Here is a 15894-nt window from a genome sequence, read left to right as displayed (position 1 = left end):
CGCTATCCTCCTCCATATCAACCAGATCCAGCTGAGTGCTCTGCTCAGCTTCCTCTCCACCCCCACTGGTGGAGGGAACAGCCTCATCAGGAGAATCCTCCGATTTCCCAGCAACTGCAGGCACCTGAAGCACCTGCCGTTCCACCAAGCCTGCCACCACTAATGACATTAACTCCTTTTTCCGCATTTGTTTCGGCCTTGAAATGTCGTAGTGGTCAGCTACTAAGGCTAAATCATCCTTCCGACACGCCTCCAGACAATACAGAGTCGGTTCCACTATGAACCGATCCAGACCAAACGGAGTGCGCCGCATAGCCATATCACAAAACTACAATTAACCTTACCTGTACAATGCCAACAAAACTGAGTTCAAAATTACCTACCGTGCCTGAAAAGAGCCACACAAACACGCAGCAGTAAGAGCAACCACTCTCACCACGAGGGGTACTCAAACCACGCGCCACACACACGTATCTAAATCTAATAAAGTGGTATACAATAATATATACTATAATATTACAAAAAAGCTCCCGGACGAGCCCCCACTATGTTACGTCCCCCTTTACGTCCAGGGGTCAAAAGGACTGTAACACAGGAATGGCCGGACCAAGGGCAAATGAAATACAAAAATGTTTATTAACAAAAATGGGTTCCAAAACACAAACAACCCTTAACCGGCAAATAATACAAAATAAACAACTCAAAGTGTCCCTGTCGGGTATTTAACAATTAGTCTTAACTCTACTTAGTAACAAAACAAACAAACAAACCAAAAATGTCCCCAAAACGGGCTACACGCACACAGGCGGACTAATTAACAAACAAAATAAACACACGCTCTCAGGCGGACTTCTATCAAAACAAAACCAAACTCCTAATAAACTAAACACAAAAACCTCCTTCTTTCAGGCAGGGACGGCACTAAAGCTCAGAACACAAAAAGGTATTTATCACTAAACCAAATCGCTAACTCGCACAGAGAAGTCTCTTAAACCACACAATCCACAATCTTTCTCAAACTGGCAGGCATGTGTCCCACAATCCACAGCTGCTCCGAATGATGGTGATGACTCTGTCTTAAAGGAGGCCTCTTCTCCGGATTGGACAGCTTGTTTGGGGAGTGAGTGGTAAGGCGGCCAATCAGGGATCAGGGGAGGCGGGTGCTGGGCATCCTCCACTGTCAGCGTCTCCAGCACGTCCTGCAACTCTCTCCTGGCTGGCTGATAAGCCGGCGGGCGTCACAATAAGCATATTGTATGGATTACACATCATTTAATTACATTTTTCAAGACACCAGTATGCATACCAACTTTAACAGCGACCATATTAAGGTGTTACAAATCATGTAGACTCATCCACTAGACTAACACATTTTCTTTCCGTTTGTCTTCAGTGCAAGGAGACAACTGTTGATGGTAAGCTTGATAAATATTATTTCTTTCCACTATAATTACACAGTCCCATTGTCAAGAACCAATATCTAATAGCCAAATTTTCACCTTTCACAGAGGACCTGATCTGTGCCGATATCAATAGGTGGGTATAACACAGCTTCACCAGGTGCTGAGGTTGCCACTTCTTTTACGCAGTGTAACCATAATCACATGGATGTCTTTTATTGTTGTTTCTTTCAGATCCCAACTCCAGCAGAAACTGGTGGACGACAATTCCACTATAGCCCTGTGCAATCTTACCATCATTGAACATGCCTGTTCCTTGGTAAGTTTATGTCAGTGTTTCCCAATCCAGGTCCTCGGACCCCCTGCCCTGCATGTCTGAGACATGTTCCTGCTCCAACACACCTGATTCAAAGTAATGAATTTCCTCATTAATTTCTTTGCAGCCTGTTAACAAGCCATTCATTTAATTCAGGCGATAAAGTAGGGTTACATCTAAAACATGCAGGGCATGGGGTCCCGAGGACCTGGATTGGGAAACACTGGTCCATGTCATGTAATCGTTGAATCCTGTAAAACAATTGCCCATTTGCTACATCACGAACTCGAAGCAAAGCTCTAAAATCGCTGAAAAGTTTATGTTTTATTTTCGTTTTTAATTATTCGATTTTTTTTCCCCTACCCTCAAGGCTACACACCTCACACAAGAAAACTTGGCCTCACTGTTGAAATGTTCTCTGGAAAGCCAAAGGACATACCCAGTTGAGGTCTGGAAGCTTTTCTTCCATAAAGCTTCTGCTGCTCTGGATCAGGCTCTTGATACATTTGCCACCATGGTAAGTCCAGTCCCACAGCTTCACAAAACTGATTGTAATCCTGCGTTGATTCAATGTCCATCCAAATTTCCTCCAATTCTAGGCCCCAAACAACAGCAGTCCATCCTTGGCAACAGCTCTTGAGGCTCTGGGAGAAATGAGACTGGCCAACTTCAGCCAAGCACAACTTCAGAGTGAAGATTTCGTCAGCAATTGGTTTCAGAAAAAGATCCGTCCTTTCCTGGCTTCTTCATCCACAAACTTCCTAATCTGCCTTAGCAACGACAACTTCAGCTGCCTCACATACCAGATTGTGTAAGTTAATATCCATCCCTCCATTGTGGATAATGTAACGGACAAATCCACAGATGTCTTCATGTCAAAGATCTTTGCTCATCTTTTAGAATCAAGGCATTCAGCAACCAAAAGGTCTTGATGGACAGTAACACACAGCGAGCAGTCTTCACCCATTTCAGCAAACAATTCCTGTCAAGAAATGATTCATCTGGTAAAAGCATGTTCTCAGGCTTGATTTGATTACATCATTATAACATATTCTTAGGTGTTGATATCTAACCAATGTCTGTTCTTCCTTATCATATAAAGATCCTGGTTGCGTGTCATCTGTCAATGGTAGTCAAACATGGCTACAAGCAAACCTTGGAAGCTTCTCTGTTTTTGCAACCCTACAGGAATTGCAGGTCCTCAATCCCAACGTCTCACGTGTGAGTGCCAGCTGCAGTTTTTCAGTTCTTCCTGCAATCAACCATCTTTTATATTAACTTCTTGCAGTTATGTTGTTTTCATATCATATTGTTGTTTTTGCTGTTGTTATAGACTGAATTCTTGTCAGAACTGGATCCCGCTCAGGTGGCGCAGGTATTACTGAGCATAGGGACCATAAATGACACGGCTCTAATTGATCGTGTCTTTGAACGACTCGAGGTTGGCAATGCTCTGGAAAATGTGGATCAATTCCTCACACAGTTGACCGCAAATGAACAGGTAAGCTACAATATTCAATTCAACTAAAAGAGCACTCAGACATGCAACTTACCATTCCTAGTACCCAGACGGGTATCGAAAGCTTTGCGTCATTTTAGGGGATTAACTCACATTATCTCATGTGATCCTACCTTTTAAAACATCCCGTAAAATGTGTGTGGTGGTTGATCCTTCCTTTTTTGTCACCTGACAGGTTCCACAGTTCACTCCTATTGTGCGAGATCATGTCATGAACAAGACCTTCATCATCATCAGTCCCCATTTCCAGGGCTTCAACAAAGATGACTTTGAGGCTTGGTTCCATGTCAAACTGGTTTTCATCCTGGCAAGTTTCACTCCAGAGATGCTCAACAATGCAACGTCAGGCATAAACTGCACAAACTACCAAGTTGTGTGAGTAACTTTTTCAGACAAAACTACATTCAAGTGAATCAAAGTACAATGTATTTTTGAGGGACTGTAAAAACCATTTGTCCTGATTTTTAAAGTGTGAGCGGGATGGCCAAAGTTTTCAGTGCCATACCGATGGCGAGACTTCAAGAAATCACAGACGTTTTGCTGGGCTACCTCAGAACATCTGCCAGTGTCATTAATACAGCAGGTAGGGCCTAATACAGTATCATCAAGGTTGTCACCTGCCAAGACCTTGAATGTTTGGAGACAAAAATAAAAAATAGAGTACAAAAAGCACTGACATGAAGCCAACATAACGTAATTGCATCCTATTGTTTTGAGCAACAGAAAGAAGCTCATCGCTAAATTGTACATATTCTAACCTTCTTATACATGTGTCAGTTTGCAGGCAGGATATCCTGAATGATGGCGTTTGGGTTCAAATAAACTTGGGTCCATTTTCCCAATATACAACCTACTCTGACCTCAAAGTCTTTAACCTCACTGGGGTAAGTGCGAAATTTTGCTACTAACATTTCCAGAGAAAAGCAGCACAACATCCAGAATTTCTTTCAGTCAGAAACCTCATCCATGAACCTTGTTTACATCACCAGGAGGCAGTTGTGAGTGTCCTCTCACCACAACAGAAGGCTGAGTTCATACTGGATCCTGACAGCGGAGCTCTGGAAGATCCTGCCCTCGTAAGGGTGGTGCTCACAAACTTGACACAGTCTGGCGACGAAGTGCAGCTCAGACACTTTTTCGAGGCATTTACAGACAACAAGCAGGTGAATGTTTACCACTGACATGATCTCATTTTTACACGCAATGTTGATTGGCAAAGAGTCACGTCCATCTTGATATGGACTTGAGCTGTCTTTGTTAAAGTCAAGTTTTACTTCAGATGACACCTTATGTTCCTTAACTGAATGGTTCATAGCGGCAAAATGTTCCCTCCCTTTCATTGATTTTTTCAGATTTCAAAATTGTGCCACCATTCTCACCATTATTCTGCCAAGATTACAGAAAGATTAAACGTGCTTAAGTCCAATTTGAATTCTTTTACCTCCAGCAAAACATCACCATCATCAAAAATCCAGCTGTACGAGACACCATCTTGAACCTGACCTTGGCAGGCCTGGCTCCTCAATTCGAGGTCTTTCAGCCTGAAGACTTTCAGCTGTGGTTCCAGTTCTACTTGCTTCCTGTGATAGCAAGCCTCCAGCCATACAGCTTATGGGTGATCCCCAGTAACATCAGCTGTGCATCCTATGAAGCTATGTAAGACACATTTATCCAGAGAACTACTAGATTTTTTTAGTCAGTATGATGCTAAACTGCTGAAAAACGTCACAAAATGGCTGTTTTTTCCTCTCTAGACTCATTGGTCTTGAGGGAAGTTTGGAATTTCTGCCACTGGACCTTTCCATGGGTGTCAGATCAAGCATGGATTCACTCATAAACACATTCCCACGTACGTGTCAAAAACGTTTTTCTGATAAACGTTTTCAGAAAAGCCCAATGCTACCACATTGACAATATATGCATGTCATATCTAAGTATATTTTTTTTTTCTGAAACAGGTTGCTCAGTACCAGATTCTTTCAAGGTGAATTCTTTTCTATAAGCATATTTTATGGATTACACATCATTTAATTACATTTTTCAAGACACCAGTATGCATACCAACTTTAACAGCGACCATATTAAGGTGTTACAAATCATGTAGACTCATCCACTAGACTAACACATTTTCTTTCCGTTTGTCTTCAGTGCAAGGAGACAACTGTTGATGGTAAGCTTGATAAATATTATTTCTTTCCACTATAATTACACAGTCCCATTGTCAAGAACCAATATCTAATAGCCAAATTTTCACCTTTCACAGAGGACCTGATCTGTGCCGATATCAATAGGTGGGTATAACACAGCTTCACCAGGTGCTGAGGTTGCCACTTCTTTTACGCAGTGTAACCATAATCACATGGATGTCTTTTATTGTTGTTTCTTTCAGATCCCAACTCCAGCAGAAACTGGTGGACGACAATTCCACTATAGCCCTGTGCAATCTTACCATCATTGAACATGCCTGTTCCTTGGTAAGTTTATGTCAGTGTTTCCCAATCCAGGTCCTCGGACCCCCTGCCCTGCATGTCTGAGACATGTTCCTGCTCCAACACACCTGATTCAAAGTAATGAATTTCCTCATTAATTTCTTTGCAGCCTGTTAACAAGCCATTCATTTAATTCAGGCGATAAAGTAGGGTTACATCTAAAACATGCAGGGCATGGGGTCCCGAGGACCTGGATTGGGAAACACTGGTCCATGTCATGTAATCGTTGAATCCTGTAAAACAATTGCCCATTTGCTACATCACGAACTCGAAGCAAAGCTCTAAAATCGCTGAAAAGTTTATGTTTTATTTTCGTTTTTAATTATTCGATTTTTTTTCCCCTACCCTCAAGGCTACACACCTCACACAAGAAAACTTGGCCTCACTGTTGAAATGTTCTCTGGAAAGCCAAAGGACATACCCAGTTGAGGTCTGGAAGCTTTTCTTCCATAAAGCTTCTGCTGCTCTGGATCAGGCTCTTGATACATTTGCCACCATGGTAAGTCCAGTCCCACAGCTTCACAAAACTGATTGTAATCCTGCGTTGATTCAATGTCCATCCAAATTTCCTCCAATTCTAGGCCCCAAACAACAGCAGTCCATCCTTGGCAACAGCTCTTGAGGCTCTGGGAGAAATGAGACTGGCCAACTTCAGCCAAGCACAACTTCAGAGTGAAGATTTCGTCAGCAATTGGTTTCAGAAAAAGATCCGTCCTTTCCTGGCTTCTTCATCCACAAACTTCCTAATCTGCCTTAGCAACGACAACTTCAGCTGCCTCACATACCAGATTGTGTAAGTTAATATCCATCCCTCCATTGTGGATAATGTAACGGACAAATCCACAGATGTCTTCATGTCAAAGATCTTTGCTCATCTTTTAGAATCAAGGCATTCAGCAACCAAAAGGTCTTGATGGACAGTAACACACAGCGAGCAGTCTTCACCCATTTCAGCAAACAATTCCTGTCAAGAAATGATTCATCTGGTAAAAGCATGTTCTCAGGCTTGATTTGATTACATCATTATAACATATTCTTAGGTGTTGATATCTAACCAATGTCTGTTCTTCCTTATCATATAAAGATCCTGGTTGCGTGTCATCTGTCAATGGTAGTCAAACATGGCTACAAGCAAACCTTGGAAGCTTCTCTGTTTTTGCAACCCTACAGGAATTGCAGGTCCTCAATCCCAACTTCTCAAGTGTGAGTGCCTGCTGCAGTTTTTCAGTTCTTCTTGCAATCAACCATCTTTTATATTAACTTCTTGCAGTTATGTTGTTTTCATATCATATTGTTGTTTTTGCTGTTGTTATAGACTGAATTCTTGTCAGAACTGGATCCCGCTCAGGTGGCGCAGGTATTACTGAGCATAGGGACCATAAATGACACGGCTCTAATTGATCGTGTCTTTGAACGACTCGAGGTTGGCAATGCTCTGGAAAATGTGGATCAATTCCTCACACAGTTGACCGCAAATGAACAGGTAAGCTACAATATTCAATTCAACTAAAAGAGCACTCAGACATGCAACTTACCATTCCTAGTACCCAGACGGGTATCGAAAGCTTTGCGTCATTTTAGGGGATTAACTCACATTATCTCATGTGATCCTACCTTTTAAAACATCCCGTAAAATGTGTGTGGTGGTTGATCCTTCCTTTTTTGTCACCTGACAGGTTCCACAGTTCACTCCTATTGTGCGAGATCATGTCATGAACAAGACCTTCATCATCATCAGTCCCCATTTCCAGGGCTTCAACAAAGATGACTTTGAGGCTTGGTTCCATGTCAAACTGGTTTTCATCCTGGCAAGTTTCACTCCAGAGATGCTCAACAATGCAACGTCAGGCATAAACTGCACAAACTACCAAGTTGTGTGAGTAACTTTTTCAGACAAAACTACATTCAAGTGAATCAAAGTACAATGTATTTTTGAGGGACTGTAAAAACCATTTGTCCTGATTTTTAAAGTGTGAGCGGGATGGCCAAAGTTTTCAGTGCCATACCGATGGCGAGACTTCAAGAAATCACAGACGTTTTGCTGGGCTACCTCAGAAAATCTGCCAGTGTCATTAATACAGCAGGTAGGGCCTAATACAGTATCATCAAGGTTGTCACCTGCCAAGACCTTGAATGTTTGGAGACAAAAATAAAAAATAGAGTACAAAAAGCACTGACATGAAGCCAACATAACGTAATTGCATCCTATTGTTTTGAGCAACAGAAAGAAGCTCATCGCTAAATTGTACATATTCTAACCTTCTTATACATGTGTCAGTTTGCAGGCAGGATATCCTGAATGATGGCGTTTGGGTTCAAATAAACTTGGGTCCATTTTCCCAATATACAACCTACTCTGACCTCAAAGTCTTTAACCTCACTGGGGTAAGTGCGAAATTTTGCTACTAACATTTCCAGAGAAAAGCAGCACAACATCCAGAATTTCTTTCAGTCAGAAACCTCATCCATGAACCTTGTTTACATCATCAGGAGGCAGTTGTGAGTGTCCTCTCACCACAACAGAAGGCTGAGTTCATACTGGATCCTGACAGCGGAGCTCTGGAAGATCCTGCCCTCGTAAGGGTGGTGCTCACAAACTTGACACAGTCTGGCGACGAAGTGCAGCTCAGACACTTTTTCGAGGCATTTACAGACAACAAGCAGGTGAATGTTTACCACTGACATGATCTCATTTTTACACGCAATGTTGATTGGCAAAGAGTCACGTCCATCTTGATATGGACTTGAGCTGTCTTTGTTAAAGTCAAGTTTTACTTCAGATGACACCTTATGTTCCTTAACTGAATGGTTCATAGCGGCAAAATGTTCCCTCCCTTTCATTGATTTTTTCAGATTTCAAAATTGTGCCACCATTCTCACCATTATTCTGCCAAGATTACAGAAAGATTAAACGTGCTTAAGTCCAATTTGAATTCTTTTACCTCCAGCAAAACATCACCATCATCAAAAATCCAGCTGTACGAGACACCATCTTGAACCTGACCTTGGCAGGCCTGGCTCCTCAATTCGAGGTCTTTCAGCCTGAAGACTTTCAGCTGTGGTTCCAGTTCTACTTGCTTCCTGTGATAGCAAGCCTCCAGCCATACAGCTTATGGGTGATCCCCAGTAACATCAGCTGTGCATCCTATGAAGCTATGTAAGACACATTTATCCAGAGAACTACTAGATTTTCTTAGTCAGTATGATGTTAAACTGCTTAAAAACGTCACAAAATGGCTGTTTTTTCCTCTTCAGACTCATTGGTCTTGAGGGAAGTTTGAAATTTCTGCCACTGGACCTTTCCATGGGTGTCAGATCAAGCATGGATTCACTCATAAACACATTCCCACGTACGTGTCAAAAACGTTTTTCTGATAAACGTTTTCAGAAAAGCCCAATGCTACCACATTGACAATATATGCAAGTCATATCTAAGTATTTTTTTTTTTCTGAAACAGGTTGCTCAGTACCAGATTCTTTCAAGGTGAATTCTTTTCTATAAGCATATTTTATGGATTACCCATCATTTAATTACATTTTTCAAGATACCAGTATGCATACTAACTTTAACAGCGACCATATTAAGGTGTTACAAATCATGTAGCCTCATCCACTAGACTAACACATTTTCTTTCCGTTTGTCTTCAGTGCAAGGAGACAACTGTTGATGGTAAGCTTGATAAATATTATTTCTTTCCACTATAATTACACAGTCCCATTGTCAAGAACCAATATCTAATAGCCAAATTTTCACCTTTCACAGAGGACCTGATCTGTGCCGATATCAATAGGTGGGTATAACACAGCTTCACCAGGTGCTGAGGTTGCCACTTCTTTTACGCAGTGTAACCATAATCACATGGATGTCTTTTATTGTTGTTTCTTTCAGATCCCAACTCCAGCAGAAACTGGTGGACAACAATTCCACTATAGCCCTGTGCAATCTTACCATCATTGAACATGCCTGTTCCTTGGTAAGTTTATGTCAGTGTTTCCCAATCCAGGTCCTCGGACCCCCTGCCCTGCATGTCTGAGACATGTTCCTGCTCCAACACACCTGATTCAAAGTAATGAATTTCCTCATTAATTTCTTTGCAGCCTGTTAACAAGCCATTCATTTAATTCAGGCGATAAAGTAGGGTTACATCTAAAACATGCAGGGCATGGGGTCCCGAGGACCTGGATTGGGAAACACTGGTCCATGTCATGTAATCGTTGAATCCTGTAAAACAACTGCCCATTTGCTACATCACGAACTCGAAGCAAAGCTCTAAAATCACTGAGAAGTTTATATGTTTTATTTTCGTTTTTAATTATTTGATTTTTTTTCCCCCACCCCCAAGGCTACACACCTCACACAGGAAAACTTGGCCTCACTGTTGAAATGCTCACTGGAAAGCCAAAGGACATACCCAGTTGAGGTCTGGAAGCTTTTCTTCCATAAAGCTTCTGCTGCTCTGGACCAGGCTCTTGATACATTTGCCACCATGGTAAGTCCAGTCCCACAGCTTCACAAAACTGATTGTAATTCTGCGTTGATTCAATGTCCATCCTAATTTCCTCCAATTCTAGGCCCCAAACAACAGCAGTCCATCCTTGGCAACAGCTCTTGAGGCTCTGGGAGAAATGAGACTGGCCAACTTCAGCCAAGCACAACTTCAGAGTGAAGATTTCATCAGCAATTGGTTTCAGAAAAAGATCCGTCCTTTCCTGGCTTCTTCATCCACAAACTTCCTAATCTGCCTTAGCAACGATAACTTCAGCTGCCTCACATACCAGATTGTGTAAGTTAATATCCATCCCTCCATTGTGGATAATGTAACGGACAAATCCACAGATGTCTTCATGTCAAAGATCTTTGCTCATCTTTTAGAATCAAGGCATTCAGCAACCAAAAGGTCTTGATGGACAGTAACACACAGCGAGCAGTCTTCACCCATTTCAGCAAACAATTCCTGTCAAGAAATGATTCATCTGGTAAAAGCATGTTCTCAGGCTTGATTTGATTACATCATTATAACATATTCTTAGGTGTTGATATCTAACCAATGTCTGTTCTTCCTTATCATATAAAGATCCTGGTTGCGTGTCATCTGTCAATGGTAGTCAAACATGGCTACAAGCAAACCTTGGAAGCTTTTCTGTTTTTGCAACCCTACAGGAATTGCAGGTCCTCAATCCCAACTTCTCAAGTGTGAGTGCCTGCTGCAGTTTTTCAGTTCTTCTTGCAATCAACCATCTTTTATATTAACTTCTTGCAGTTATGTTGTTTTCATATCATATTGTTGTTTTTGCTGTTGTTATAGACTGAATTCTTGTCAGAACTGGATCCCGCTCAGGTGGCGCAGGTATTACTGAGCATAGGGACCTCAAATGACACAGATCTAATCGATAGTGTCTTTGAGCGACTCGAGGTTGGCAATGCTCTGGAAAATGTGGATCAATTCCTCACACAGTTGACCGCAAATGAACAGGTAAGCTACAATATTCAATTCAACTAAAAGAGCACTCAGACATGCAACTTACTATTCCTAGTACCCAGACGGGTATCAAAAGCTTTGCGTCATTTTAGGGGATTAACTCACATTATCTCATGTGATCCTACCTTTTAAAACATCCCGTAAAATGTGTGTGGTGGTTGATCCTTCCTTTTTTGTCACCTGACAGGTTCCACAGTTCACTCCTATTGTGCGAGATCATGTCATGAACAAGACCTTCATCATCATCAGTCCCCATTTCCAGGGCTTCAACAAAGATGACTTTGAGGCTTGGTTCCATGTCAAACTGGTTTTCATCCTGGCAAGTTTCACTCCAGAGATGCTCAACAATGCAACGTCAGGCACAAACTGCACAAACTACCAAGTTGTGTGAGTAACTTTTTAGACAAAACTACATTCAAGTGAATCAAAGTGCAATGTATTTTTGAGGGACTGTAAAAACCATTTGTCCTAATTTTTAAAGTGTGAGCGGGATGGCCAAAGTTTTCAGTGCCATACCGATGGCGAGACTTCAAGAAATCACAGACGTTTTGCTGGGCTACCTCAGAAAATCTGCCAGTGTCATTAATACAGCAGGTAGGGCCTTATACAGTATCATCAAGGTTGTCACCTGCCAAGACCTTGAATGTTTGGAGACAAAAATAAAAAATAGAGTACAAAAAGCACTGACATGAAGCCAACATAACGTAATTGCATCTGTTATATGCTTTCTGAACTGCACATATTTTAACCTCATGCATGTTTCAGTTTGCAGGCAGGAAATGTTGAATGATGTCGATTGGGTTGAAATAAACTTGGGTCCATTTTCTCAATATACAACATACTCTGACCTCAAAGTCTTTAACCTCTCTCAGGTAAATATGTGATTCTTTGAAATAAATGCCATGTTTGTGCTCTAATTGAAATTTGAAAATGTGTTCTTTCAAAGTCTGCATTTTGACCATCTATTTTCTATCTTATAATTCATTCCTAGGGTACTATATTAGACTCGATTTCTTCTGGACAAAAAGCTGAATTCCTTCTTGAAGGAAACAACTTGTCCAATCAAACTCTTGTGATTCTTGTATTCACAAGAGTTGTTGAATCAGCATCTTTGGAAAACCTCGATTCTTTCTTTGCAATACTGGTTAATGGAACTGCAGAGGTAAGTGTTTTTTTGTTTTGTTTTTTTTTTATTGATTCTGCATTTTTCTCTGTTTCTGTATTAATACTATGATTCTCTGACAACTGCCTATCGTTTCTTTTTAGCAAAATCTGATGACTGTTGTGCGTGACACCATCCTAAATCTGACACTAACAGCACTCAGTCCAAATCTACCCATGTTAAATTCTGAAGGCTTCAAGTTATGGTTCCAGGTGTACCTGCCTTTGTTTCTCCCAAGTTTTGACAACAGAATCTTTGAAATTATTCCAAGAAATATCACCTGTGAATCCTACCAAGAGATGTGAGTAAAAATTTAGGTTTACTTCTAGCTTATATATTTAGGTGATGTATTCTAATCCGACCAAAACAAACAAACAAAAAAAAAGTTTTACTCATTTTGGTTAATTAAAATAAAAATTTACATCTTTTCAGTGTGAAAGGGTTCGACAACATTTTTACTCAACTATCTGAGAGACAAACCGAGCAAGTTTACAGATTCACATTAGATTATCTCAGGGGCCGACCCTCCTCAGGTAAATTGAACTTCAAATTGGTCTAATATACACTCTAATAAGCAAAACTGAAAAAAATATTCATAGAGTGTCTCATATAACATTTTTTTCTAAGGTCTCTCCTGTGTGGCACCTGATACTGATGACAGACAATGGCTGGAACGCAACTTTGGCCCGTACTTTGTTCAAGCTTCCTTTATGGATCTGGTGTCCTTAAAAAAGAATTTCAGAGGAGTAAGTGATCAATATTAGTACTTCCATGAATTTACACACAATTTACACAAAAAAAGTGCTTTTACTGTAGCAAACCCTTTTATTGCCATTAATAACTTGTATCAAAATAGTTAGCACGAAGACTTGTGGATAGCTGGATTTTATAGTTATATTTTTTTTACCTAAATTCAAGTTCCGACCTTGCTGAGTGAGGATTTCTAAACACCACAAAAATTCCCATATATAACATGATGCCAAACAGAGTATCTTCATAATTCAGTATTCTAAAGTTCTCAATCTAGTTGTAAATGATCCATTAATTTTAGTCAATATAACACATACCTTTATACATTTAAGGTCAAAGGACTTTGTAATGTGGGAAGTTTGCAGCTGAACAAAACCATATGGTTGTACTTCTTAACAGGTTAAGCTGTTGGTCTTCACTCACTAAACTGGTGTTGGTCACTTCTAGGTGGAAGTTGCAGATCTTCTGAGTATCAATCAGCTCAGCCAGCTGGCAGCAATCCCCACTCAGCTGAATGGGGCACTGGATGTGTCAAAAATCATGGCAGTCATCAACCCTGCTGACTTTGCTGCTTTCTTTAACACAGTCTCAGCAGCAATTGAGGTAAACATATTTGGCACTTTCTATTTTTCGATGCGTAATGATCCTTGTTTTGACTATATACTGCACACCAAACTTTCCACGTCACACAGTTTGTTCACTTGTGATTATGATCTTAAAAGAATAGAACTGTTATTCGAGGTAAATTTATTCATAACTAACTGAATTGATAAAATTTCTGTGCTAGCATAAAACAAGTCTGCAATAAGCCAATCTTTCATTAAGGTTATAATGAACCAAGAGTGCACCTGTAAATAAAAAAAAAGATTAGTAAACTGAAGCTATTTTATTTCTTTGCTTTGTGACATGTACTTCATGCGTAGCAGTGAAATGGGTAAGCATGTGAACCACGGGAATTATTTATTAAAAGCTTGAGGATTTCTTCATTTAAAACTCTGACACTGTTTGAGTGCTAAACTGGTTCTTCAGGATGTTATTATTTTATTAAAAGCTAAAGTAGCTTTAGCTAGAGCATAGAATAAAATGCCTTGTTTCTAAACTAGCTAGTCCTGTCTACTAAAAGCAAATTACGTTGAAATTTATAGGGCCCTTTTTTGTCTGTGAACATGTAAAATAGGTAGGTCTCACAGCTATATATATATATATATATATATATATATATATATATATATATATATACATATATATATACATATATATATATATATGGAGCTCTGGATTTGGGGTCACACTCAAAATTAAAATGGAAAAACACACTACAGGTTGATCCAACTTTGATGTAATGTCCTTAAAGCAAGTCAAAATGAGGCTCAGTAGTGTGTGTGGCCTCCACGTGGCTCCTGATGAGGTAGCTGATGGTCTCCTGAGAGATCTCCTCCCAGACCTGGACTAAAGCATCCGCCAACTCCTGGACAGTCTGTGGTGCAACGGGGCATTGGTGGATGGAGCAAGACATGGTGTCCCAGCTCAATTGGATTGAGGTCTGGGGAACAGGTGGGCCAGTCCATAGTATCAGTGCCTTGGTCTTGCAGGAACTGCTGACACACTCCAGCCACATGAGGTCTAGCATCGCACCAGCATATGGTAACATGAACCTGCTTTCATCTGTGAAGGGCACAGGGCGCCAGTGGCGAATTTGCCAATCTTGGTGTTATCTGGCAAATGCCAAACATCCTGCACGGTGTTGGGCTGTAAGCACAACCCCCACCTGTGGACGTCGGGCCCTCATACCACCCTCATGGAGTCTGTTTCTGACTGTTTGAGCAGACACATGCACATTTGTGGCCTGCTGGAGGTCATGTTGCAGGGCTCTGGCAGTGCTCCTCCTGTTACTCCTTGCACAAAGGCGGAGGTAGCGGTCCTGCTGCTGGGTTGTTGCCCTCCTCCTCGTCTCCTGATATACTGGCCTGTCTCCTGGTAGCGCTTTCATGCTCTGGACACTAAGCTGACAGACACAGCAAACTTTCTTGCCACAGCTCACATTGATGTGCCATCCTGGATGAGCTGAACTACTTGTGTGGGTTGTAGACTCCGTCTCATCCTACCACTAGAGTGAAAGCACTGCCAGCATTCAAAAATGACCGAAACATCAGCCAGAAAGCAGGAACTTAGAAGTGGTCTGTGGTCACCACCTGCAGAATCACTCCTTTATTGGGGGTGTCTTGCTAATTGCCCATTGTCTGTTGTCTATTCCATTCGTACAACAGCATGTAAAATTGATTGTCAGTCAGTGTTGCTTCCTAAGTGGACAGTTTGATTTCACAGAAGTGTGATTGACTTGGAGTTACATTGTGTTTTTAAGTGTTCCCTTTATTGTTTTGAGCAGTGTATATGTATATATATATATATATATATATATATATACATACATCATTTCATTTGTGAAAATGTAAATGCAGTTTTTGTGCTATTTTATAGATTATATCTTAGGTCAGGGGTGTTAAACTCAAATACACAGTGGGCCAAAATGGAAAAACTTGGATCAAGTTGAGGGCTGGTTCAATGTTCATCAAAAACTCATTCAAATGACTTTATTGAACATATTGAACCTGGAACTAACACAGTCTGTAAGTTACGACCTTAAATTATTAACATTGTTAGTAAGGAATTCCTGTAGGGTTAACATTATTAATTAAATAAATTAATTAAAAAGAAAGAAAATCTGTTTGATTAGTTTTTTATGGCTCTATATGTAATTTCAAGTGAAAACATAGTTCT

At 40.7% G+C, this 15894-nt stretch overlaps 1 protein-coding gene across 1 annotated transcript in view; it reads left to right on the top strand.

The window, feature by feature from the left end:
• The first annotated feature begins 1660 nt into the window (after positions 1–1660).
• The window catches only part of LOC121631572, a 29358-nt gene continuing 15124 nt past the window's right edge, over positions 1661–15894 (top strand). The window contains exons 1-44 of the mRNA XM_041972581.1: positions 1661–1719; positions 2087–2233; positions 2316–2527; positions 2617–2720; positions 2819–2937; positions 3050–3217; positions 3411–3610; positions 3706–3818; positions 4013–4119; positions 4225–4398; positions 4683–4891; positions 4990–5084; positions 5194–5219; positions 5384–5405; positions 5499–5526; positions 5625–5709; positions 6077–6223; positions 6306–6517; positions 6607–6710; positions 6809–6927; positions 7040–7207; positions 7401–7600; positions 7696–7808; positions 8003–8109; positions 8215–8388; positions 8673–8881; positions 8980–9074; positions 9183–9208; positions 9373–9394; positions 9488–9515; positions 9614–9698; positions 10068–10214; positions 10297–10508; positions 10598–10701; positions 10800–10918; positions 11031–11198; positions 11392–11591; positions 11686–11798; positions 11970–12076; positions 12196–12366; positions 12471–12667; positions 12799–12899; positions 12994–13112; positions 13564–13719. Coding sequence (XP_041828515.1) covers positions 2231–2233; positions 2316–2527; positions 2617–2720; positions 2819–2937; positions 3050–3217; positions 3411–3610; positions 3706–3818; positions 4013–4119; positions 4225–4398; positions 4683–4891; positions 4990–5084; positions 5194–5219; positions 5384–5405; positions 5499–5526; positions 5625–5709; positions 6077–6223; positions 6306–6517; positions 6607–6710; positions 6809–6927; positions 7040–7207; positions 7401–7600; positions 7696–7808; positions 8003–8109; positions 8215–8388; positions 8673–8881; positions 8980–9074; positions 9183–9208; positions 9373–9394; positions 9488–9515; positions 9614–9698; positions 10068–10214; positions 10297–10508; positions 10598–10701; positions 10800–10918; positions 11031–11198; positions 11392–11591; positions 11686–11798; positions 11970–12076; positions 12196–12366; positions 12471–12667; positions 12799–12899; positions 12994–13112; positions 13564–13719 — 5388 coding nt within the window. The 5' untranslated portion in view covers positions 1661–1719; positions 2087–2230. The remainder of the gene's footprint in view (positions 1720–2086; positions 2234–2315; positions 2528–2616; positions 2721–2818; positions 2938–3049; positions 3218–3410; positions 3611–3705; positions 3819–4012; positions 4120–4224; positions 4399–4682; positions 4892–4989; positions 5085–5193; positions 5220–5383; positions 5406–5498; positions 5527–5624; positions 5710–6076; positions 6224–6305; positions 6518–6606; positions 6711–6808; positions 6928–7039; positions 7208–7400; positions 7601–7695; positions 7809–8002; positions 8110–8214; positions 8389–8672; positions 8882–8979; positions 9075–9182; positions 9209–9372; positions 9395–9487; positions 9516–9613; positions 9699–10067; positions 10215–10296; positions 10509–10597; positions 10702–10799; positions 10919–11030; positions 11199–11391; positions 11592–11685; positions 11799–11969; positions 12077–12195; positions 12367–12470; positions 12668–12798; positions 12900–12993; positions 13113–13563; positions 13720–15894) is intronic.

This window comes from Melanotaenia boesemani, chromosome 20 (assembly GCF_017639745.1).
Source record: "Melanotaenia boesemani isolate fMelBoe1 chromosome 20, fMelBoe1.pri, whole genome shotgun sequence".
In the NCBI taxonomy this organism is placed as follows: Eukaryota; Metazoa; Chordata; class Actinopteri; order Atheriniformes; family Melanotaeniidae; genus Melanotaenia; species Melanotaenia boesemani.
This window is presented reverse-complemented; position numbering and strand designations above follow the sequence as displayed.